Source organism: Equus quagga, chromosome 14, assembly GCF_021613505.1.
Source record: "Equus quagga isolate Etosha38 chromosome 14, UCLA_HA_Equagga_1.0, whole genome shotgun sequence".
In the NCBI taxonomy this organism is placed as follows: Eukaryota; Metazoa; Chordata; class Mammalia; order Perissodactyla; family Equidae; genus Equus; species Equus quagga.
Window position 1 is genome coordinate 60,047,775 of NC_060280.1, and position 27,090 is coordinate 60,074,864.

General features: G+C 39.4%; 1 protein-coding gene across 2 annotated transcripts in view; it reads left to right on the plus strand.

Annotated features, from left to right (window-relative positions):
* The first annotated feature begins 37 nt into the window (after positions 1-37).
* Positions 38-27,090, plus strand: part of HOATZ (HOATZ cilia and flagella associated protein) — a 31,459-nt gene continuing 4,406 nt past the window's right edge. For both annotated transcript variants that reach the window (XM_046638164.1, XM_046638165.1), the window contains exons 1-4: positions 38-277; positions 4,391-4,859; positions 5,380-5,418; positions 5,903-5,973. In XM_046638164.1, coding sequence (XP_046494120.1) covers positions 4,634-4,859; positions 5,380-5,418; positions 5,903-5,973 — 336 coding nt within the window. In that variant the 5' untranslated portion in view covers positions 38-277; positions 4,391-4,633. The remainder of the gene's footprint in view (positions 278-4,390; positions 4,860-5,379; positions 5,419-5,902; positions 5,974-27,090) is intronic.

Consider the following 27,090-nt stretch of genomic DNA (forward strand, 5'->3'; position numbering starts at 1 on the left):
CTAGTAACTGCGGGCCAAACCAACAGCAACCCTAAGAACAAGCATTCTGTTTTTTTTAAACAGAACTAGGCCACACACATTTTCTCTCGTTACTTTTTTAGTTGTACTACTTACAAAATAAACTGCCTTTAAAAACATTTATTTCAATAGGCAATGAATTTTGATGACTTTTATATATGAGTTTTATTTTTTACTCTCTCTGAAGAAAAGTTTTAAAAATCTAAATTTCAAGGTGTCTACTGCAACCATTGCCTGGGATGGCAGCAATACAGCTCAGGTAAGACATGCAAGATGCAACTAATAATCATAAAATGTCAATCAGGAAGAGGTATTAAATAGTGTATTGGGTAAAAATGACTAACAATTTAAAAGAGCAGAACTGTTTTTGTAACTATATCCTAATCAAGACTTATAAGTCTACATATCGTTAATGGAATGGAGTCTACGCCTGAATTTATTTTTACATATATATTTATAAAATACAAAATTAGCTCTACAGTTTTCTCTAGAAAGCTCAGTGGTTAATTAGCTCTGATTTCAGCCTGTTGCCTGGTGTGGCTTAGTACATTGTACATGTTAAGGGAGTATGAGGAATTTATGTAATGTGTTCTGCATTGTGCCTCTCCCAAAGATATGATGAATACAAATTATAGTTAGTTGTAAATGACCTGTCTTTTGCAATTTAACTTTACAAGTTAACTGTTACCATTAAGCTTTCTGTACTGTACATTTTATACTTCACTCTGGTTTCTTACTCTTCAACTGGTATTCGCAGAACAAATGATGCATTGGGCAAAAAATGTGCTGTCTTTCATATTCAAAGAGAACACTATAACTCATGCAAACTTATCCCTGGAAAGTTCTCCTGGTGTTTCAGTAGTGTGAGTTTGGAATTTGTGTTAATGATCTTGATTACCTGCCCTTATCCATGTTACATCTGTCAGGTGGCATCTATGAGACCATTTGCTGGTCTTAGGGAATCAATCTATAGCTGGGAAGTTTCCCTTTGGGAAAAATAATTTAGAACTAAGCTTTCAGGGTCAACAAGGAGTACTCTATACTGGGTGCATGTGGACCATGTGTGAGGGGTGGCGGGTGGCTACTTCCAGTTGAGTTCTACAAAATGTTTAATCAGAGAATATTCTTTATCCTCTCCTGATTCATTCATTGAAGGAAAAGTGGGGAAGGAGTAACTAAAGGAAAGAAATATTAGTTGAGGTCTCCCAGAAATCCTCCATCACTCTCCTCTTTGCCCACTCTACCCCAACTTCACACAGAAACACATCTACATCATCAAATGTGGAATTGTAAGAATAAGAAAATGTAACTAGTCACAAGACATCGTTTCTTTGGCCTCCCCAGCCCTCCCCCTGAATGCCCAAATTTAGTCTTGCTTCAAGCATCTGCTCAAGTGTCACCTCCTCCACGAAACTTCGTTGACCAATTACAGTTCTGGTCGATGTCCCACTCTACCCCCTTCTATTTCTACCCAATTTAGTGTGTATTATATACTGTCTTGAATGGTAAATAATGTGTATTCACTCCATGTTACCAAGAACGTACATATGGAGGGTGGAATGAATGACTTCGGTGCTGACCATATAGGAGATAGTTAAATAAATATGTGCTACAAATAGGAATAGTTTTGCCTAAAGCTGACCTTCAGAGTACGAAACTTTGGCCTTGATCTCAAAAGGACGGCACTTTGATCTAATTAACAGCTGGCTAGCACACTGACCAGAAGATCCAGCCTTCCACCTCATTGCATGGCCCTCCAAAAGTATAAGGGGAACCCAAGGGTACACGTGGGACTCTCAAAGGCAGCCCTCCCACATGTCAGAGGCTACCCAGGCCTATCTCCATTTGGAAAATTTGAGCCTACAATTTGGTACCTGACAAGCTGTTTTCCCCAACAGGGATGGGTATGAAAACTGGGTGGGTTTGTGGGGTTTCTCGGGGAGGAGGAAGGGAGAAGCAGATCTTTGTCCCTCCCTCCGTATCAGGAAGAGAAACTTCTCAAGAATCTGTGCCTCTGTCTCCAGGGCCTCTTCCCTACAGGGGCCCGCCCTCTGCCCCTTCTCGTAGCTTCCTCCCCTCCCCCATCCCGCCCCTCCCCCATCCCACCCCGTCTCGCGCCCGCCCCACCCCCTCTGCCCGCGGGGTTCCAAGGGCGGTTGGCCCGCCACGGCCACGGTCACTCGGCCACTCGGAGCTGCACGGGGTTGAGAGAGCCGGCTCTAGGGTTTGGGCTAGGAACCGAAGAGAAGTTTTCTGGAGACGGGTCGCACCGGGAGTGAGGGAGGTGGGAGCTGCGCCCGAGAAAGCTGAGGGGACGGAGACCTGAGGGAGAGGGCCCTGGGAGGCGCGGGCGATCGCGGGGCAGGGGAGGTGAAGCCAGCCGGTCGGGCCCTCCCTGGAGTCACCTAGGGTGGGGGCGCCCGGCCCCGCGGGTGCAAGTCCCCTTTGGAGCGCCGCCCGCTGGCTGTGCCACGCCAAGTGTGCGCGGCGAGTCCGGCGGGGACCAGCGCAGCCCGCGGGCCCGGCGAGGGTCCCCGGTGGGTCTGGGGGCGTCTGCTGGGGCCAGGCACTGTCAGGCGTCGCCTCGGGTGAAATGTGGGGCCGAGGCGCGCCCCGATCCGCGGCCCGCTCGCTCGGGGACACCGCGTCGGCGCTGCGGACCGTCCGGGAGCTGCAGCCCGCCGGCGCCCGGTGCTCGGTTTGTAGGCAGTGTAATTAGCTGATTGTACTCTGGAGCTTACAATCACTAACTCCACTGCCATCAAAACAAGGCACAGCATCACCCGCCGCCCTGCTGGGAGGAGGACGCCACCCTCCGCGGCGAACTGCCGACCCGAAGCGTTTGAGAGGAGAAAGCTGCGCTTCGAGACTGGATGCGTCAGCATTTCTTCCGCGCGGCGCGGCGAGCGCGTGGTCCGCGTGCGAGCAAACCCCCTGCAAACGCAGGCGGGCTGATGCTTCTAGCTGGAGTTAAACAGTTAGCTATCACTAGGAGTAAAAGCAAGATTGGGCGATCCCATGTAAGGAAAGCAAAATCTGGGGCGTTTAGTAGCTTTAATTGTAAGGTGTAAAGACATTTGAATTGCTGGGGGAAGCCCCCTGTGTAACGTTCAGAGTTGTGAGTCACTGTGCCTATTTTCCATTGTTTATCAGGGTACTCACCAATCCACCAACTAAAGTGAGTACCACGGAGCCAGTGATCTGCCTGTCACGACGCATGGGGGCACCAACTTGAGACTGAAGTTTGTGATGAAAGTAAAGCTTTTTTGCTGTGAGTCTAGTTACTAGGCAGTGTAGTTAGCTGATTGCTAATAATACCAATCACTAACCACACGGCCAGGTAAAAAGATTTGGGAATTCATCCAGATGAGCTGCGTGTGCACACCAGTGGGTTTGGGGGCAAGAAGGGGATTGGAATACCCTAATAGTACGCATTGCCTGTTTATCCATAGCTCAGCCAAGAGAGAAATCAGCATTTTAGCTGCTAAATATACAACATATGTAGTAAATATACATTATTAACATATAATTTTTCAATATTCCTTCAGGCGCTTAACCAAAAAAATTTTCAGATATATTGAGGAATAGAGGTTTTCTCTCTTAGCTCATTTATGTCATTGTGTAAACTTGTGATTATTGACTTTTGAACTATCTTTCTGTAAGACTGTATTACTATTTTGAAAGAATAAAGTGCCCTAAAGTCATAAATTGTGGTCATTCATGTGTCCATTGCCTTTCCTAAGTTGGCTTTATGATGTCCTTCTCAGAGCCTGCCACAGTAATTATAACTTTCCTATCGCTAAAATGGTTAAATTGTTCCTAGATTAACAAAATCTCCCGGGAAGGCTATTCACAAGCACTTTTTAGTATTTTTCTAAGAACACGTTAACAAAATTTTCCGTATTTTTCATGAAGGGACTGAGTCCACTCATCAGGTATACCCCTTCTTTGAAGTGATCGTTTACAACTGTTGCGATCCAGGCAACTTTTACTGGGACTGATTAGCAAATGTAGTTACAATTTAACCCAGCTTCTTTCCTAAAATTTGTCTTAAAGGATTCAGGGGGAAATGTATAACCAACGCTATATACGTGGATACCTATCCGCCCAGTTCAGACCTCTAGTTCCCACAGGGTAAGATGTCAGCTGCCCTATGGAATTCTCCAACCGATGCAGACCCAGAACTTCCACATGGGGGATGCTGAGTTGGGGGCAATCTGGTGTAAAAGGGGTTATTGGGGCGGCTGGTCTAAGGAATTGAAAGCTTTCTTTAGATAGCTTTTTTGGCGTGGAAGCTGGGGTGGGGGTGGGGAGGCAGGTAGACGGCTGACGGGATATGAGAGCTGAATGGCTCTCCCACTGACTCCAACAGGAGAGGACACGCCCCAAGGTTAGTGTTTTGACTCTCCGATCTCGACTCCAAGGCTTGGACTGGTCCGGAAGCCTGTCATCACTGCAGAAGTGGGCTTCAGATGGCCCAGAAGCGCGCGCTGGACCCCAACATCTACCGACGAAACTAAGGGCTTCCAGCCGAGACTGTTGTCAACTTGGCAGTTCACCAAGGGGCGGGGCTGGGAGACGGGAGAGGGAGCTTGGAGAAGCGTCCTGAGTTGCCATGGAAACGAGGCCCAGTAGCAGTCCTAGCAGCGGACAGGAGCCTCCTGAAACTTGTCCCCAGGGATTACTGGTGTTTGCTGGCTCTTCAGAAAAGGATGCCAACTTAGCCAAGCAGTTCTGGATCGCGGCGTCAATGTATCCTCCTAACGAATCTCAGTTGGTGCTGTCCAGAGGTAGCAGTCAGCGTCTGCCGGTGGCGCGGTGCCCTAAGAGCAGTGGGCTTGGTGAGTAGCTGCCTCCTATGGATGATTTCTGCCTCCACCGTAACTAACCTGGAAGATTCCAGAGCCCCTCCCAGGGAAAACTGCCGAACCTAATTCTAAAACAAGAATCTCATTGCAAATTAAAACCCTGTACAAATAGTTATTAAACCTTCTCAGCAATCCTGCCACCCAAAAAGGATCAATGGCATCTCTGTTACATCTTAAACATACATTTTAAAGTATCCCTTAGATTATGGCATCTATTTGCTAAACAGTATAGAATAATCTAGGAGAATGTTATATGTTAGCTGAAAGGATATTAAAGGTAGTTGTTTACATAATTGAGTTCAAACATGAAAGCCCTGCAGAAAGTTGAAAGCAAAGTCAACACTGGGAACAAGTTTCCTGACCTGTAAGACCTTAGTAAAGCCTAAGATACGGAAACAGTTATTATGCAATTTTTATAGGTATAGAAAGTTTAAATACCTTTAACGCTGTGGTTTTTCCAATAATTTCTTTATTTCCTTTTTATATCTTTTAGGGAAAAATTACTCGCAGCCTCTTTTTCCTAAGCAAAGCAGTAAGTACCAAGTTTTATGCCTTTCAACATCCTGATTTCTAGATTCTTCAGAAAATAGGTAATAAGCATAAGCCTGCAACTTTACACTTTGGGATAACTTTTTGAATAACATACCAATGGGACCCTGCCTCAGGGACCACCCGATTTCTCCAGAGGAAAATGTCTAATTTCCTATAACACTTTAAATAGGAATGTAGTAATTGGAATCTCTGATACTGCAAATACGTCCTCTTTGGAGACCTTTTCTCGTCTCTGGACTCAGGCTGACTCCTAAAGAGATTAGAGATTCCTTGCAACCATAGCCAATTAATTCAGTCTCCAGTTATTTCGAATCTGACTTATAAAGTTTCAAGACATAGTGCATATTCGTGTTTACCTTCCTACTCTATGTATTGCCTTTTAACCTTTATCCAGTTATATACCAACATGATTGTAAATTCATGATAAAATTATTTCAGATTGAATTTGACTTTATTTGCTTTAGAGAGTATAGATCCTGTTGCTGAAACCCTAAAGATTCAGGAATCTAAGGAGAAAGAAAAGTATCTCCAAAAGGTAAGCCAGTATTTCAGAAGATCATCTGATGTTCATTACATTTTCTAAATAACCCCATTTATTCCTTTTTAACATATATATATATATATATATATATATATATATATATACAAATTTCTGCTTCTGGCATGTCAGCTTGAGCAACTGGAAAACCTTTTTTAGAACTGAAGATTAATAAATTCTATCAGACTTTAACTATCCTCAGTCTCTGCAAAAACCCAAGGATGTATAGGAACAACAGAATCAGAGGAAAACGGGGAAAGATGGATTCACACACTTTCCATTCAATAAGGCCCCAAACCATATACAATGTCCTAAAAACGAATAATAGAAGAACAGAAAAAATCGAATAGAATTGAATTCTTAGGGCCTGTCCGGTGGCACAGCAGTTAAGTGTGCACATTCCGCTTCGGTGGCCCAGGGTTCACCGGTTCGGACCCCCGGTGCAGACATGGCACCGCTGGGCACACCATGCTGTGGTAGGCATCCCACATATAAAGTAGAAGAAGATAGGCACGGATGTTAGCTCAGGGCCAGGCTTCCTCAGCAAAAAGAGGAGGATTGGCAGCAGTTAGCTCAGGGCTAATCGTCCTCAAAAAAAAAAAAAAAATTGACTTCTTAATTGATCAAAATTAAATGATCAGAGGAATGAGTCTGTCATCTAGAACCATTTTGACTAAAGGCTGAAATTAAGCACATTGGTATTTGTTGTCAAATCAACTGAATGCCTCTCTTGGCAACATTTCTTGTTTGCTCCTCCTGATGCAGGCACAGCCTTTGACTCAGTAATTAATACAGTGCTTTATAGAAACATTTTGTTTGGTTAATGGATAAATTCCATTCCTGTAACTGTTCCTGTACTACAAAAGCAAAGATAGAGGATTCATCTTGGCCTAATGTCTTCAGTCATTGGACATGTTGGCAAACTCTGAAAGGCTTATCGGGGATTCTACATAAATGACAGAACAATGCATTTGAGTTTGCTGATCACATTAGCTCACTTTGTGGACTGTTGGTGAGTCCTCCAAACAAATTAGGTGATTAGAAATAGTTAGTCAGCATTTTCTTCTCTCTTGAGAATATTAGGTACTTATATATTTATCCTAGGACTTAATGGGGGGAGGAAGCCTAATTTTCAGTGAGATAAAAATCATTAAAAATTGACTTCTTCAGCACTTTTGGAGTTTTAATTTTCATTTATTTTCATTTTTGGAAGGGATTAGAAATAAAAGTTTGAAGGCAAACTATTATCAATTTTTATCATCTTTTGTCAAGCAATTAAGACAATTTGCTATGAGTTGCAGGTGGATATTCTGCTAATGGACTATTATATTAGTAGTCTTAGAACTAGTTTCCTTGCCTCAGGTTCTTCTATTAACGTATTAATTACTTAATTAAGTCCACAGATGTTTATTGAGAACCTGTTCTGTGCCAACTTCTATACTAGATGCTGGGAATGCAAGGATAAGATGTGGTCCCTGATCTCAGGGAGTTTACAGTCTGGTGGAGGAGATAATCAATAAAATCAAGAATTATGATACATTATTATGATAGACGTATGCACATAATATTATGGGAATATGTTGAAGGACATCAAAATAAACCTTAAGGAGTCAAGAATCTTTCCCAAAGGAGCCAAGTTTCGAAGAATGTATAGAGTTGACCACATAATATGCAGAGCAATCCTCCACACTGTACTAGTTATCTTCCTAAAACCCAAATCCAATTATGCTACCTCCTACTGCATTAGTCAGCTAGGGCTGGCCTAACGAGATACCGCAGACCAGGCCGCTTAAACAACCGAAGTTTGTTTTCTCACAGTTCTGGAGGCTGGAAGTCTGAGATCAAGATGTCGTCAGAGTTGGTTTCTGAGGAGGTCTGTCTTCCTGGCTTGTAGACGGCCACTTTCTCACTGTGTCCTCACATGGCAGAGGAAGAGAGCTCTGGTGTCTCTTCCTCTTATAAGGATACCAGTCCTATCAGATTAGGGCCCCATCTTTATGACCTCATTTGAGCGTAGTTACCTCCCTAAAATCCGTGTCTCCAAATGCAGTTACACTGCGGGGTTAGGGCTTCACCATGGGAATTTAGGGAGAACACAATTTAGTCCATAACCTACTTTCATTTTTTTCCATTGCTCTCCACTGCTGCAGGATCGAGATCAAACCCTTGAGTATGGCATTTCCAATCCGACTGATTTCTCCTACCACTCTCTTCCTTCCCCGGTTTCCCTCCCCAGCCCCCAGTGTAGTCGACTCTGGACAGTTGGTTCTCAACCACTAGGCTGGGGCATACTGTGTACCCCAGCTAATATGGGTTACCAAAGTGGTGAATGGGTAAAACATATTTTTGCTAAACCTAAACATACACATTATTCTGTGATATCTGCCAAATTGTACATTAAGTCAAGTGGGTCCTGCAATGCAGTATAGAAGAAGATTCTATTTGTTGAGAGTATAAGGTAAGACGCCTAATAAAACTGCAAGCCAGCAGGAAAGAAAGAGAATGTTATTGAAAATGTGCCTTGAGAGTATAGTGTGGCAGAGCTTAGTCAGTCCTGCACAGTACAGTTCTGTTCAAACAAGGCCATGGTGCAAAAAGCAACCGCGAGAATCCTGCAATGTGAGTGCTCTTATGGTCATCCTCAGCTATTATTGTGGTGTAGTATTCACAGCAGCCCAGTTAGCAAGTGCTGACCATGTGCTACGTGCTAAGCTAAGCAGTTTACATGTATCAAGTCATAGACTGCTTAGAATAGCCTCATGATGATTATCCTCATTTAATCAACAAGGCTTAAACTATTTTCCAAAGTTCCCGCAACTGCTAAGTGGTAGAGCCCAGATTCAAAGCATGAATCCTAACCCCAAAGGCCATGAGACTCATTGTATTGTAATGATTGCCGGCTCCACCTCGCTCAGGTATGCTGCCAAACATTCTACCGCTCTGAGAGTGAGAAACACTGTTTATAGCCCTGTGGGACTATAACCTGTTTCTTCAACCTGCAATGCACTTTTATGTCTCTACCTAAAATGCTCTTCCTTATTTACCTTCAAGGCCTAGCTCAAATGCCAGCTTCTCTGTGAAGCCTTTCCAGAGGTAACCTAGAGACCAGCAGAATGAATAGCTTCCTGCTCTATGCTCCTATAGCTAGTCACATATTCCTTTCTCATCGTATTTATTACAGTCTCTGATCTGTTATAGGTCTTTGTGCACATTTCTGTCTTTCCTGCTAGATTACAGGCCCCATAGTAAAGTGGACCATGGAGACAGAGTGGATTTGGAAGTCTAACTCTGCCACTTGTCATTTGTGTGACCTTGAGCAACCTATTTAACCCCTGTGTGACTCAGCTTCCTCAGATATAAAAGGAGGAATGATAAAAATATCCACTCCATAGAGCTGATGTCAGATATGGAAAGTGCCTGGCCCTAGTTTGCCCAAATGTTAATTCTCTTTTCCTCTATGAGGGCAGAGGTCATTTCTTATTTGCTTAACCTTGCTGCCTTTCCAGTTATTGAAACTCAATAAATATTTGTTGATTGAATAAACAAATGCATAATTGAATTAATTAATGAGTGAACATATGTTCTATTCAGTGATATTTCCATTTTGTTTAGCCTTTTCCACATATATCCATATGGCAAATTTTTCTAGGCTAATAATTTTTGCAAGAATACTCCCAAAAGCTAGTCTGTTTGCAAGTCTGCTTTCGGACCATTTTAGCACATCACCTCTCAGTGATGCTTATCTCAGTTTTGATTATCTCATGGACCTATATATGATGGGAGGGAATGTGACTCCCTGTAATTACTAAAACATGGAATCTATTTTTGGATACCACTGTTTGTTTTTCTAAGTCTATAGTACTCTCTCTGCATTGTTGCCACCACCATTCCAGACTTTTAGCTTGATGGCAGAAAATAAATGGGCATGGAAGGTTCTTTTTAACTAATAAAACATTTGCAATGATCTACTTAAGAGAATCTTCTACATGTTTTGAGTATATACATTGATAGGTAAACTCTTGGTATAATTTTCATTTTAAAATGGGAAAAAATATTTCCCATGGATGCTCTTAAAGGTTTTTTATTCCACTTTCTCCTTAAAATTAATTACAATCTAAAAATTTCCATCTCCCCTAAAAGTACCTTTATAGTTTTTTCTCCTCAACTGATATTGAATTTTCAGTTGTTGAACTTTTTTTAAACTTTGTTATCCTCCATTTTGGAATATTTTCCAGGTATACATTATAAATGCTTTTGGTCAGTGGACAAAATGCTATTAATCATAACTTCTATTCCTGTGATGGATATCCATGGCAGAAAATCAAAAACAATTGAATCTGTTAAGATTAAAAGACTTACTCTGTCTATAAAGGAAACCTTATAGCACTACACTGGACCATTATTCTTCCTTTGAGAGTTCTAAAGGAGTCTGAGAACATTATAATAAATGAATAGTCAGCTAATTCTTTGAAATCATAAAACTAATTTGCTTTTTAGTTTTGCCACCTTTAAAAAAGCTCTTTTGCTGATTATCTCTTTATGAAAAGAATTATAAATAATTCATTTGCTGGAAGAAGGAAGAAGAGATCAGAGTGGTATTTTAAGGCATGTATATAGAGGACATATTTGGAAATGTCATCTGGAACCAAAGTTTTAACAAGAGTGAAAATAAACTGAAGATTTTTACAAGGAAATTATTCAATCTGAAGAACAACGTCCCAGATATACTCTTTATTGGGATTGGAGTGTTAATCTAGCCCATCACACAATCTATACAACCAATACTGACCATAGTGTAAGTCTTCCTCAAAAATGTTTGCTATCTGGCGCTTCCGTGAACCAGAAGCAAATCATGCTATGATGAGAACATTCTTAGAAGAAGAAGACTCTAAGAAGCGTCGCTACACTAAGGTGTATCTTTAGACACTGAATCACGAAAGTGGAAAACTTTAACATTATCCTTCGTTATCTTACACTTGCAAAGTAATAAGAGGGATACTCAGAATCATTATGTCAGTTTCGTAGAGCCAAATCAGAGATGCAGGGAATTTCCTCAGTGTCATTGCCAGGATGCTCAGATGAAAGAAAATCCTCTTCTTGTCAAATCGATCAGGATTGGCTTCCCAGACAAACATAAATTTTCTCAGTAACGTGTTATCTGGCTTTGTTTTAGTTTTGCTCTCCTGCCCTATTGTAATATTAACAAAGTTCTTTTTCCTCCATAAAATAAATATCGTTAGAAGGTAGTGGGTTTCTCCTTCACCAACAAAAGCCACCTAGTCATTTAAATTTTTGTTGTTCTTAATTTGTCAAAGAATTCAACCGGAAGAATCTTAAAAACAGACTGTGCATTCACAGTTACAAGCAAATATTTTGGTGGCAGATGATAATTAGAAGATTGCATAAATATTAATGACTCTTATATCATCTATATACCACTTTGTTTTCAAACGTTATTCAGTCTTGGGGAACATTTTCCATTGACAGGTGAGGTTCCCCTCTTAATCTTCTTTAGTAACATCTGCAGTCCATGAGAATATACTTGGGGAAAGGAATGAGATTTGGCATCAAATAGCTAAATTCATTGCCCCAGATAGACCCAGCCCCAGAGTTGGATAGGGCCATGCCCCAAATGCATCTCTTCCTCTTTTGTCCAAAGATCTGTATACTTTATGTTCTATACACATTCACCTTAAGAACAAAATAAAAGCATTTTAAATCTTAAGGTACTATTAGGAAAGGCCCTATACTAATTATCTGCTTGTAAAACATGATTAAATGAAACTATTGAGTGAAGCAAAAAAAGATCATGTATCTTTTTAAAATAAATGCAGAAGAACTATCAATTTGACTCCAGTTACATGAAGCTTTATTGTTCAAATTAGTAAATACCTTACAAGCAGTAGAGCAAATCAAATAGGATTTATTGAAGGATTGGAATATTCTGTGGGTCAGGTAACTCAGAAAATAATCATGACATACCTGAAATCAAAACCATAATCTACCTTTTCCCTTTGCCTCTATCAAAAGCAAGATGAAAATATCTGTAAGCAAGTTGTATTGGAGCCAGATAAAGTTAAATGATTTATGTATCTGTATTTACTTCACCATTTTCTATGATGAGGTATATTAGTCACATGAAGTGTGGTCAAGAATGCCCTCAGAGCCTGAGGTAACAGTCATTTTCTAGTTGGTTCTTGAGATTTTATAGTTCCCTAAGCCACTGTGTTGGTAATATAGTCAATCCTCATTATTCATGGATTCCATACTGCTAATTCACTTAGTAGCTACAATTTGTAACCCCAAAATCAATCCTTGTGGCACTTTCATGGTCATTGATGGACATCCGCAAAGCAGTGAAAAATCTGAGTTGCCCACCATACATGTTCCTAGCTGAGGTTGAATGAGGCAATGGTTGGCCTTCTTGTTTCAGCTCTTATACTGTGAACAAGTTTCCTTTTTGCAGTTTATATAGTGCCACATCATTTTTAGCTTTTTTTTTTTTTTTTTTTTTTGGTGACTTTGCTGTTTAAAAATAGCCTCCAAGTGCTGAAGTGCTATGTAGGGCTCCAAAGCGCACGAAGGTTGAGATGTGCCTTATGGAGAAAAGACATGCATTAGATGAGCTTTGTTCAGACAGAAGTCATAAGCGCTGCTGGCCATGAGTTCAATGTTGATGAATCAACAATGCATTTTAAATATGGTGTCTTTAAAGAGAAACACACATAAAACAAAGCTATATATTGACCCATTGATGAAATGTTGTGACCAAAGGCAGGCAGGAACCTAGCAGCAATGGTTCACTATTCACTAATTCAGTTTTTGCAGACACTTTATAGAACATAGCTCCGTGAATAATGAGAATTGACTGTACTAAAATGGGTTGAAACACGGTTTAATGTACAAAGTCTTTCACTATCTGCCTCCTGCCACACCTCCCCAGCCTCCTTTACCACCATTCCCCTTTGAGTGCAATTCACTCTATAGCCATTTTGAACTACTTGTAGTTCTGAGAACCCACCAAGGTGTTGGTCATCCCTCTGTATCATTAAGCCTACCATTTCTTCTTCCTGGAAATGCCTTTCTCCCATTTCTTCCTATTTAACTAATGCCTACCTGTACAGTCATGTGCTGCATAACGACATTTCAGTCAACAAGAGACCACATACACCATGTTGGTCTCATAAGATTATAATGGAGCTAAAAAGTTCCTATTACCTAGTGATGTCATCTTCCAGTTGTATGAAAGCAGAGCACAAAGAATTATGTACAGTAATACCTGATAGTGATAATAAATGACTATGTTACTGGTTTGTGTATTTACTATACTTTTTATCATTGTTTTAGAGTGTGTTCTTTCTACTTATTAAAAAATAAGTTTACTGCAAAACAGTTTGCCCTGTTACACAGGCAGCAGGCTCATACATCTCATGTTTACCATGTCTCTTGAGTGCATGATTTTCTCCTGTGTATGATTTAACCTCATATTGTTTTGTTCATCATGGCCCCTAAGTGTACAAAATTCATTGCTAACGTTGCCGGTAAGAGCCCACGTCAAATGATTGACCTGGAAACAAAATTAATATTAAGGACTACAAAGATGGAAAATCAATGATGGTTATTGCTTGCCAGTCAGGCATGTCCCATTCCACCATAGCTACGATCTTGAAGAACAAGAACAAAGTGACGGAAGCTCTTAAAGGATCTGCTTCATTGAAGGCAACGAAACTAACAGAAACTTGAGAAAGGCCTGTATCAGACACGGAGAAACTTCTAATGACCTGGATTGAAGACCAGCTACAGAAGCATATCCCTCTCAGCACCATGACAATCACAGCCAGAGCAAAAAGTTTGTTTGCTATGTTGAAAGCAAAGGCTGGACCAGACTACAATGTTGAATTTACTGCTAGCTCTGGGTGGTTTAAGTGATTGAAAACTGTTATTCTTGACATATTGTGAAAGTGAGTGGTGAGTCTGCAACTGCTGATGTGAAGGCAGCTGAAGAATTTTTGGAAACTCTAGATAAGCTGACTGTGGAGGAAAATTACTTACCAGAACAAACATCCAATATGGATGAAAGCTCCCTATTCTGGAAACAGATGCCTGAAAGGACTTTCATCCAGAAAGAGGCCAAGTCAATGCCAGATTTCAGGGGTTTTAAGGACAAGATAACAGTCTTGCTTGGGGGCAATGTTGCAGGCTACAAATTGAAACCTTTTGTGATCTGGCACAGTGAGAACCCCAGGGCCTTCAAGCATTTCAATAAGCACACACTGCCAGTGTGCTACAGGAGCAGTCTGAAGTCATGGATGACCCAGTTCCTCTTCCAAGATGCCCTCCTGAATTCCTGTGCCAGCAAAATGGAGAAGTACTGTTTGGAGAATAATAAATGTTTCAAGATTTTGTTTATTGTTGATATTGCTCCCTGAAATCCTCCTTTTATTGGTGATCTTCATCCCAATATCAAAGTGATGTTTCTCCCTTCAACCACCACCTCTTTGATCCAATCAATGGTTCAAGAAATTATAGCAGCTTTTAAGGCCTACTGCCTGAAGAAGACCTTTGCCCAGGCTCTTGCTGCAACTGAGGAAGACACTGATACAATTCTGGAAGAATTACAACATCTATGACTACATCAAGGACCTTGCTTCGGCTTGGAGTGATGTCACCAAAAAGTGTGTGAAGGGCATTTGAAAGAAGACACTCAAGAGGTTCATCCATGACTTCAAAGGATTTGCCAAGGATGAGGAGGTTGCAAAAATCAACAGGGCTGTGGTTGAGATGACAAACAACTTAACCTGGGTGTGGATGAGGATGACATTGAGGAGCTCCTAGAGGTGGTTCCTGAGGAAGTGACTAATGAGGGGGTGTTGGAACTGGAACAGGAATGCATAGCTGAAGAAGAGGCAAGAGAAAAGGAAACTACAGGAGAAGAAAAAAGAAGAACTCTCAAGAAAATTCACAGTGAAGGGTTTAGCAGAAGCTTTTGCAGAGCTCAACAAGGTCCTTAAAAAGTTGAAAACATGGACCCCAATACCGAAAGGTTTTCATTATTAGAAAGGAATGTTCATGGTGCATTATGCGCTTACGAGCAAACCTATGATGAAAAAAAGAAACAAATCAAGCAAACCACGATAGTCATTTTTCTGAAAAGAGGGACACCTCCTCAAGAAGAGCCTCAGGCAGGTCCTTCAGGACGTAATCCAGAAGAAGACATGGTTATCATAGGAGATCAAAGCCATGCATGTTATTGTCCTGGAAGACCTTCCAGTGGGACAAGATTTGGAGGTGGAAGATAATGATATTGACGATCCTGACTCTGTAAGCCTAGGTTAATGTGTGTGTGTCTTTGTTTTTATCAAAAAGTTTAAAAAGTAAAAAAAAATTACAAAAAAAAGCTTACTGAATAAGGATATAAAGAAAGAAAATATTTTTGTACAGCTGTGCTATGTGTTTGTTTTAAGCTAAGTGTCAAGAGAGTCAAGAATCTTTTGCCTTTGACGAAAGAGTCCAAAAGTTAAAAAAAAAACTAAAAAGTTTATAACGTAAAAAGTTTACATTAAGCTAAGGTTAATTTACTATTGAAGAAAGGAAGATACCTTTTTATAAATTTAGGGTAGCCCAGGTGTGCAGTGTTTGTAAAGTCTACAGTAATGTCCTAGGTCTTCATATTCACTCACTGACTCACCCAGAGCAGCTTCCAGCCCTGCAAACTCTATTCACAGTAAGTGCCCTATCCAGGTGTGCCGTTTTTTGTCTCTTTTTACCGTATTTTTACTGTAACTTTTCTATGTTTAGATACACAAATACTTACCATTGTGTTACAATTTCCTACAGTATTCAGTACGGTGACATGGTGTACAGGTTTGTAGCCTAGGAGCAATAGGCTGTACCATATAACCTAGCTGTGTAGTAGGCTATACCATCTAGGTTTGTGTAAATACACAAGAACGAATCGCCTAATGACACAGTTCTCAGAGCATACCCTCATCATTAAGCAATGCATGACTGTACTTAAAACAACTCAGTGGTCACATTCAAGTCGTTTCTCACCCTCATGTATTCCCCAGTCTGATACAAATGCCCCTTCCTTTGTGCTTCCCTAGGACCCCGTGCATTTCCCTGTAATAGTCCTTGACATAGAGTGCTGTGGTGTAGTCGATGTATTTCTCCTACAGACTCTAAGTTCTTTAAGGAAAAGGATCATGACTTCTTTGACTATAATCACAGGTCCTGACCAATAGCAGATGATCTCCTGATCTTCCAAATAAATGCTTATGGATGACTTAACTTGTGTGGACCAGGATCCTGCGTGATAGCCCAGTTCCTTGAGCTAGATGGCATATGAGGTACTCATTTAGTCCAAAATAGCATTGACCAAGTCTCAGAGGCCTCACAGACTCATAGGTATTGAACAGACATGTAGTTACTTGTGCAAAAGGATGAGGATGTGCAAGCAACAAACAAGAATGGGAATACAGTCTGTAGGTCACAGAAGAAAGCCACAGTAGATGAGCATTATATAGTCTCTGAAGGAAGTGATACCAGGAAAAGGCAATAGGTCAGAATTTAAGGTCATGGTGCCAAGATTCAACAGCATGTAAGAGAAACCTTGACATGGGAATGAGAATATAGGATCAGGAGTGGAAAATAAGGCAGGACCACTGTCCCAGAGTATCTGGGATACTAGACAAGGAAACAGGATACAGAATTGAATCCAGAGGACAAGACAATATTCCATATACTAAAACTTTGGTACAAAAGAGAGACTTGGCTATAAAAAAGAAAGCAAAGTCCTAGAAGCATATACCCTTCCCCCAATCTCCAATCATATTACTAAACATTTGTGTCATTCCTCCTGCCATACCCGCAAAGCTACTTTAGAGCCATCACTATACAAGACAAATTGACCTAAATATGGTAATTTTTATTTCTTTGGCCAAGCCAAAAAAGATTGTTCAAAAATCAATTTAAAAACAGTTGATTCTATTGTTGAGATAAACTCTGTTAAATAACTTTTCAAGGAAAAAAAGGGCATATTTTCATTGTAATAGTAATTCAGTAATTTATTCAAAAAAAATTGGAAGTTATTTAGGATAGTATATCTCACCTTTGAAACTTTTATTACAAAGGATAAATTTCTAGAACACTGAGTAAGTAAACACAGAAAGAAAAAAGTTCTTAACTGTGTTTACGATGTTTATATATTATCTTTGCATTCTCTGGGCTTTATGACCAGCAATGTTCCCAGCAGACAGAAGGTAGATGTTGGTGTAGGTATAGACATTACTCTGTATGTGTGAGGTTGAACTGGACGTGTAGGTCTCAATCCCTCAATCCATACAGGTGAGGACCCTGCCCTGAAATGTAGGATCATAGGACCCAGCTGAACTTTACAGAATGTTTGCCCAAAGCAGCTGAAAACTTTGCATCCTTAAAAAGAGATGTAGGCGAGGTAAGGGTCAGAGCTGAAGAGGCATTGTCAAGCTCAGGCAAGAAGGGCTGAGCAGAGCCATTTGGCCATGAATCATGGGGCCAAAAGTTAGGAGAATCTGATATGGAAAAATTGTGCAAGATTCATTCAAGAAATATTTATCAAGCACTTCTATGTGCCTGGCATTGTTCTAGGCACAGGAGAACAATGATAAACAATAAGAAGAAACATGTTTTAAAGATGATACAAACTCTGTCTTTATATGAAACTTGCAATCCAATCAGGGAAAGAGAGATTTATGCAAGAATCATATATGATATTAGGAGGACGTTTAATAGGTCAGTATTGATCCAATCAAGGGAATCAGGGAGGGTTTCTGCAAAGATTAAGCTGAGGTTTGAAGAGTGGGCATTAATTAGGCCAGAAGGAGGGGGTGGAGTGAGCCTTGGGAGAGCATTCTAGATAGCAGAGGCAGCCATGCAAAGACCCCGTGCAGAAGCTGAATGGCCAGTGCAGTGATGCAAAGGTTAGACCATGGTGAGAACAGTAAGAAGCACCTGCAAGGTTTTAAATGGGGGCATGATAATATCAGATTTATTTGAAAAAGTTCAGGAGACTGTAATATGGAGAATGGATTCAAAGTGGTCAGAGCAGAAGTGGGGAAAACCAGAGTGAGGCCACTGCAATCATCCAGATGGGAGGTGATGGTAGCTTGGATTAGAAAAACTAGAGAGATTTGAGAGAGGTTAGGAAGTAGAAGAACCAGGATTTGAGTCACGTAGTGGATATGGAAGGTGTCAGAGATAACTCATAGCTTACGGCCTTGCATAACGGGATAGATGGTGCCCTTCTGTGAAACAAGGAACATTAAACGAAGGTCTGATGTTAGGGTTTTTTTGGAGGCGGGGAAGGGGTTAAACATTCAGTTTAGACTTATAGAATTTGAGGTGCCTTTGAGATAAGCAAAGATAAGCCTATTTGAACTGTCAAGTAGGGCTGTGAATATATGGCTAGAGAAGTAAGGGCCTGAGTGAGATAAGATAGCCATCTGGATCGGGTGTCTCCATCCCCACCCCCTTCTTGCATCCTAATTAGCAGGACAGGAAAGACATACCTGAAAGATGAGGTCAGTCCCATTCACCCATTCATCATATCTCTGTAACCATCAACATAATGAAAACCTTAAAGACTCTTAGTTATTTGCTTGCTAAGGACAAGCCTTGATAATTACTGTAGACTAAGTCATCGGAAGTATGTAATTCAATCATATATAGAAATATCCTTAGTATATCTATACTTGATTGAATTTAAAAACGTAATGTTCACTTTATGCTTATATTTTTCTCAACATTAAAATTCAAATCTCACTGCTTTTTAAAAAATAAGTGCCTTTGAAAGCAACATTAAAGCTGTTTTTAAAAATCCTGCATGCACTTTTACTTTCATGCATTTGTTTTATGTGAATGTTTTCAAAGGAGCTATGCTCCAGGTAATTATTGGCTTTCCATTAAAATATATGTAACAGAACTAAGAAAAAACATTTAGCAGGACCAAGAAAATAGTCTTCTGCTTCTTCAAAACAGATAAATTCATTTCTTGTTGAAATCTACATTTAAGAAAAATTGTATTGACTCCTTCTTATGTAATAGCTGATACGTTTTTCTCATTTTAGTGAGCTGTTATTTTTTAAATGAAAATTATGTATGTCAGAACTGGGAATTGAGCCAGGATCAAGCAATTTCCAGGAGGGATGAAAAGGTGCTTAGACATGCATCTTTTTTCTGCAAGTCAGCATTCTTCCTCCCCGCAATTAACAACCCTCCACCATCTTCCATCCACTCCCATCGATTATTGCCGTTAGGTCTACCTTCTAAAAATCAGATTAGTGCTGGAGAAAGCTTTCACTGATTATTCAGGCTATCTTGGAAAGTGTGTAGTAGATCATTTGAAGTCCAACAGTTCTGGATCTTATTATTGTAGTACTTATAAATTTACTATATGAAATTTGTAGAATCTGCAAAGCGGATTCAGTTAATAGACGCAGGGATGGTAGTAGTTTCATAGACTGAATTTGTAGCTGAAGCATTCTCTTATCAAAATCTACACGCTAAGAGGTACATACTGCCTTTTGGAATCAAGCCCAAATGTGAGACTTTTTACTGATACATGGTTTTACCTTAAGCCAATAAGAATTCTTACCTTCCTCAAGATTGCATTTGTAACATAGAACAGAAATGGAACTTACTGAGGATTAAGACTGTGTGTAGGATAAGAACTAAAATTCCCTAGTGACCCTATTGGACATTTAACTCCCAATCATTGGCATAAAATGAAAAATTAAATTCTGGAGCCTCAAGAAAAAAATCAGATAATGTTTTCAACTTCTGTAAAACCATGGAACCTTTGTTTTGCTTAGGTAATATTCTGAATTTCAAATGTAATTCCCATTTTATAGATAACATAATCAAAAACTCTATCATAAATATTAATTTACAGTAAATAAGATCTTAGGAAGCTCATCAGTTTATAAGTCCCACTGTAATTCAACTGCTTTTTACCCTTTAGCCCCTTTTTGCAAAATGCTACGTGATTCTATAAAATAAGTAAATTAACTTTGATCAAAACTGACCTCAACCTGGATGGGCTCCCCCTGCTGTGTATTTTCAGAGCAAACATTTTCACCTAGACCATAAATTTTTCTGAGAGCAGAGACTGTATTTGTCTCCTTCACCGTGGTTAATCCTAATTAATTCTTCATTTTCAGAATGAAGATTGAATGAAGAAACCATCTGTCACTGTAGGTGTGTGTTTGTGTGTGTGTTTGTGTGTGTAAGTGTGCCCAAATCTCTAGCGTGTGTATAAAGTAATATAACAAAAGAAGTATAGGTTGTGGAGTCAAATAGAACTGGGAATGAGCTCAAGTCCTTGGCTCCGCTGGTTACTAGTTAACTAAGTGACCCAAGAAAAGTTGTTAATTTTTATGTAGTTGAGTTCCTTCTATCTGTAAAGAGATAATAATAAAAATGATATCATCTACCTCACTGTGTTAGGAGGATTAAATGAATAATCTTTCACACACAGCCTGACATCCAGCAGTTACTCAATGAAAGTTTGTTTTTATCTTCCCTACTTTCCCTCTTTCTTTTTATTAACCCATAATTGAAAAATAAAATTTTAGCAGGTACAAAATAAGCTTTAGTATTGAATGAAATGCTTTGACTGAAGTGGTGCATCTCAAAGGACAGTGAGTGAATTCCTAAAGGCAGGGCCACCCGAGGATCCCCATCCTCATTAAAAGACACAGCCAAGATTGGCTTGCTCATACCAGTCGTAAAAAGGGACTCTCATGATATTTTCCCTTAATCCTATCTTTATCTATCACTTGCAAAAAGAAAAATTACCACTGAAGATATATTTTGAAATTTCAACTATGGAGCAAAAATGTGTGGGCAAAGTTAATTTAACCCTTGCAAGTAAATAAAAGGTAATTAGATTTATCCTAGTGCCTCTCTCTACAAGTGTAGATTAAGAGGTGAATGTCATGAAGATTCTGAAGGTTTGGGTCAGTGGTTCTCAACAAGAACTCTATCAAAAATGAAGTAGGAAAGGAATATTTTCAACTATCCACATCCTTTGCAACAATTCTTGGAAACCTAGAAGAAGACTCTAGTACAGAAGCTAACTTACTGAAGCCAAGGCACTATCAGATGTGGTGAATAGTACGGTGAGTAGACCCAACTCAATACAAGGCAAACCCATGAGCTACATGGTGACTAAAATTAGTTGAAATGATAAATATGGCCCTAATCTGCGTAAAGACTATAGGTTTGGTTTGCTTGCTTATTCTGGTTTTGTGTTTGAATAAATGGATGGGCCTGTCTTTTATTTCTTGAAATAGTTTGGTAAGTTATTTTTTCTCTAGGAAATTGTTCATTTCATCTACATTTTCAAATTTATTGGTTAAAGGATTCATAGTGTTTTAAAGGACTTATTGTTTTAATCTCTGCCATAGCTCTAGTTATTATCCCCTTTCATTTCTAATCATTTGTATATTTTCTTCTTAAGTAATTATGCCAAAGAGTTATCGATTTTAATAGTCTTTTCAAAAAACCAACATTTGGGGCTGGGCTGGTGGTGTAGTGGTTAAGTTCACACACTCTGCTTTGGTGGCCTGGGGTTTGGTGGTTTGGATCCCAAGCATGGACCTACATACCACTCATCAAGCCATGCTGTGGTGACATCCCACATACAAAATAGAGGAAGATGGCACAGATATTAGCTCAGTGACAGTCTTCCTTGAGCAAAAAGAGGAAGATTGGCAACAGATGTTAACTCTGGGCCAATCTTTCTCACCCAAAAAAAAAAAAAACAACATTCACCTTTATTATCCTTTAAGGTATTTTTGTTTTCTTTATTAATAGTTATTGATTTCTATTACTTAAATTTTGGGTTAGTTCTTATTTTCTTTCTAACTTTCTTTCCTTTTCACTTTGTTTCTTAATTTACCATTTTATCTATTTTCTAATATAAGCATTTACAGCTATAAATATCCCTCAAAGTACTATTTTAGCTGCGTCTCACAAGTTATATAGTATTTTCATTAATATTCCATTTTAAATACTTCTCAATTTTTATTTTGATTTATAATTTGTTCCATGAATTATTTAGAAGTAGGCTTTTTAATTTCCGAATATATGACATCTTGTCTGTTTTTTGTCTCTAACTTAATTACAGTGAAGTCAGAAACATAGTTCCTATCTTCTACTAAATCAAGTATAAACAGAGCTATCTTTATGTCAAGATCATCCATATGATGCCATTCAGCTGTCCTTCCCTATACTATACCCCTATCCCCCAAAACACTCATCTTGTCAGTCAAACCAGGCTTATCACCTTTAAGCTCATTCCTACCTCCATGTCTCTTTATTTTTGATTGGACTTCTATCTTCTTTTCATCACTGAGAGTGCTTTTTGTGTTATGATCATTAAGCTAACCCACTGCTTCCCTAGCTGCCTTTCTCCCTTTGAAGCATTATTTTTAAATCCTTAGATTACTTTGTTGAAGCTCCTTTTAGGTTCTTCTGAAACTTTTACATGTTTTAAAATTTTAAACTTATATTAAGATTTTAGATTCAGCAATGGATGTGTGTAAATATTATTTTTCTTTATGTGCTTTCTTTCACATTTTCTGATGTTTGTGCCATGAGCATATATTGTATTTGTATTCAATGGAAAGAATTTTTCCATTTGAACTAATCCATTTCCCCCACTGCTTCTTAGTCTATTTTCTTCATGTTTTTTTTTCCCTTTCAGAACATCTGCTCCTCTTGCTATATAACAATAATATTTTTGAGAAATAACTACATAGCATATACACTGTAAGTCCTTTACTCATATTCTTATTTAATCCTCAGAACAACTCTGTCTGAGAAACATTGTAATTACAGATTATTACAGATGAGGAAGCTGAAGCTGAAACATGTAAGTGACTTTTTCAAGGTCACAAAGCTAAAATATAGTAAAGACAGCTCAATCCGGGGTCCCTCTGATGATGGAGCTAAGGTGCTTGACTACTATACCATACTGGTTTCAAGAGTTTCTAGATTCTCTAAGTATTGGGATGGTTGCCAGGTAACTAAGCAAAGAGCTGATTTTGGAATCAATTCAATATTCTTCTAAGATATTATTAAGGTTAAATTCGGTAATTCAGCTTTTATACTATGGTAATCAAGAGCAAGTTTCTTTTGTAACGTAGATAGGTAATCAGAGAAATAAACACTACCATATGCTTTTTTTTTTGGTGAGGAATATTGGCCCTGAGCTAACATCTGTTGCTGATCTTCCTCTTTTTGCTTGAGGAAGATTGTCGCTGAGCTAACATCTGTGCCAATCTTCCTCTGTTTTATGTGGGATACTGCCACAGCGTGGCTTGACAAGGAGTCCTAGGTCTGTGCCCGGGATCCGAACCCATGAACCCTGGGCTGCCAAGCAGAGTAAGTGAACTTAGTCACTACATACACCACCAGGCCAGCCTCTACTGTATGCTATTTTTTTTTTTTTAAAGATTTTATTTTTTCCTTTTTCTCCCCAAAGCCCCCGGGTACATAGTTGTGTATTCTTCGTTGTGGGTTCTTCTAGTTGTGGCATGTGGGACGCTGCCTCAGAGTGGTCTGATGAGTAGTGCCATGTCCGCGCCCAGGATTCGAACCAACGAAACACTGGGCCGCCTGCAGCGGAGCGCGCGAACTTAACCACTCGGCCACGGGGCCAGCCCCTACTGTATGCTATTTTTGAAGAATGTTTCAGTCGAAAATTTCCACCATAATACAAGGAAGAAATGCATTTTTCATATGAGAACCAGGTCTTGAGAAGAAAAGACCTTTCTTTTAAAGTCTAGCATTTATTACAAGCTTTTTTATAACTGCAGATTAACTTGGGAGAAGATTTATATACAATGGAGAAGTTGTGGACAGAGGAATTTGCACTGCACAATTAAGGGCAAATAATATCTTAGATATTCCTCCTTGTTTCTCCTTTCTTCCTTCCAACTCTATTTACCAACTCCCCCAGAGGTCAGAGATTGAATCATCAGAAATTCTCCATACCTGTACACAGAAGCTAGGCAATCCATCCTTTTCTTTTTTCCACTCTTCCACATTTTGAAAGCATCAAAAGAAAAATTTTCTCTCATAATAATAATATTGCTTCCATTTATAAAATATCCACCATATGCTGTGCATTCTGTTAAGTAATGTTTGCATTATCTCCAATTTTCACAGCAATCTTCTTTATAGATGAGAAATCCAAGACTCAAAGAAGTAGTTCTTTGATTTACCCAAGATCACAAACTTCTAACCTATGGGTTAGTAATTACAGTTGGAGGGAAGAAAGGAGGAACCAGGAAGGACAGTCACAATATTACTTGTCATTAATCACACAGCAGAATTGATGTTCAAACCCAAATGCATTTGACGCCACTAATCTGTGTTGCCACCCAAGTTGTTTGGCTCTGAAAAGCCAAAAATAGAGAACTAAGCAATTTTCTTGAATTTTCTTGAATAGTTCTTAGAGTGGCACTAAAACTCACTAACCATCTATGAGACATTAAAATTATATATTATCATATTCTAATTTCCAGGAATCAATTTTTATTCCATAATTTATTTTTTCAAGAATAGTATATCAATGTAAATAATAGAAATAAAATGTATTAGAAAATATCCAAAGCAAAATATTGTAAATATAAAATCTGACCCCCTTGTAGTAGTATTTGAAGAATTAATAAATTAAATGATTAAAGTATCTTATAAAACTCTATTAATGAACACAAACAAAACACTATGATTAGAAATGAGAATTCTTTTGTTGTTATGAAATTAACAAGTAAATTATTTATTCCTACTACTAAGGTAAATTGTAAGGATTTCCTCTTACCACTGAATTTATTCAGTTATCCTGGAGGAGATTTCTTAGAATAATCGGCAATGTTTTTGTTCTGATGACACAGTTGCTTTCAGTAGTTTGGTTATTCATTCCCAGGAAACATGTCCAGGAAGCAAAAATCAAATCATGTTTGAAAGCTTTGTTTCTGGTGCATTATACTATATTATATTATAAAACTGATTAGGCCAGTATAATAAAAAAGGGCTTGCTGGGCCCGGCCCAGTGGTGTGGTGGTTAAGTTCACATGCTCTGCTTCAGCAGCCTGGAGTTCGCAGTTTTGGATCGTGGGTAGAGACCTAGCACCACTTATCAAGCCATGCTGTGGCAGAATCCCATATGAAATAGAGGAAGATTGGCACAGATGTTAGCGACAATCTTCCTCAAGCAAAAAGAGGAAGATTGGCAACAGATGTTAGCTCAGGGCCAATCTTCTTCAAAAAAATAAATAAATAAATAAAAAGAACTTGAAATCAAAATTTTAAAATGAACGAGGGGCCGGCCCCGTGGCCGGGTAGTTGAGTTCATGCGCTCTGCTTCGGCAGCCCAGGGTTTTGCCAGTTCGGATCCTGGGTGCGGACATGGCACCGCTCATTAGACCATGCTGAGGCAGCGTCCCACATGCCACAACTAGAAGGACCTACAACTATGTGCTGGGGGAAATTGGGGATAAAAAGCAGAAGGAAAAAAAAAAAAGATTGGCGACAGTTGTTAGCTTGGGTGCAAATCTTTAAAAATGAACAAACTTTTTCTTCTACTATTATTTTAGAATCTTGTAACTAAATATTTGTCCTTTTTTTATATTGGAAGTCTTAGGGCAATATAACTTGCCTATGGCTACCTAGTAGTTACACAGAAAATAATCACATCGTTTTGTTCATAGGGAATTTTAAGAACTAAACTTACCCACTGTTCGATTTTGCTTTTAGAAAATTTTCTTTTTTGCTTGGGCTAATAGTTATATATTAGACAGTGTAATGACTTCATTCATACATCATGACCCAATTCAATTCAACAGAAATTCATTAATTCTCATATACAAGGCAGTGCTAAGCTCTAAGAAAAGATAAAAAGATGAGTAAGACTCTGAAAGAGCCATGGTAGCAACTGTGGGATAGAGCAGAGAGAGTAAGATCAATGCCATCATAAAGGAATAAAGTGCTATGGAATCACAGGATGAGAGCAATTAATTCCAAGTGAGTACATGCGTAATGGAAAAGTTGGAAGGAAACTAACATTGAATACCTACACTGAAAATATCCCTGGTCTTTATCTACAGACATTATTTTATTCAATCCATAGCAAGTTGACAGGTATTGTGAAACTTAGCTTGATTCTAAAAGTACCCTGAATATTTTTTTCTTTCAATAACTGTGATACATGATGCCTAAAATTCAAGTAAAAACTAGAAATCTTGCCCCAAATAAATAAAATTCAAACTTTGAAGGTTCTTAAAAGGCAGGATTGATACAACTTGAACAGAATGATGCAAAGCCAAGGCACAGCGTACCTGGCCCAGTGGCTGGTTCCTCTGCCCCAGCACAGGCTCCTCCACTCGAGTCGCAGTGGAGCATGCCTGAGGTCTGCAGCTTCTCTTCAGGCCTCGAGACTGAAGAATCCACCTGAGGAATGACTCAGCGATGCAGCAGCCTCTAAGGCTTTGCACACTGTTTCCTCTGCCTCAAAAGCTTTCTTTCCCATCCTGTCTCCGTGGTTATCTGGTGACTGCCACTTCCAGGTCTGAGCTTGGACATTACCTGGTCTAGGACGTCTTCTCTAAGTGCCCCCCACAGATACATACACACCCTAGTCTGAATTAATGGTCCCTTTCAGGGCTCTAATTGCACCCTATACTAACCCCATCATAGCATGTTCTAAACTATTTACTTGTCTTTTCTCCACAAGCCTGAAATCACCTTGCAGGCACAAACTGTGTTTTGTTCAGCCCATAGAACAGTAATGTTACATGGTAGGTGCTCGTTAAGGATTGAAATGTGTCCCTCAAAGAAAGATATGTTGAAGTCCTAACCCCCAGCACATCAAAATATGACCTTACTTGGAAATAGAGTCATTATAGATGAAATTAGTTAGGAAGCTAATACTGGAGTAGAGTGGGCCCCTAACGCAATAGGACCCGTGTCTTTATAAGAAGGCCATGTGAAGACAGAAACACACAGAGAGAAAGCAATGTGACAACAACGGCAGAGAATGGAATAACATGGCTGCCAGCCAAGGAACGC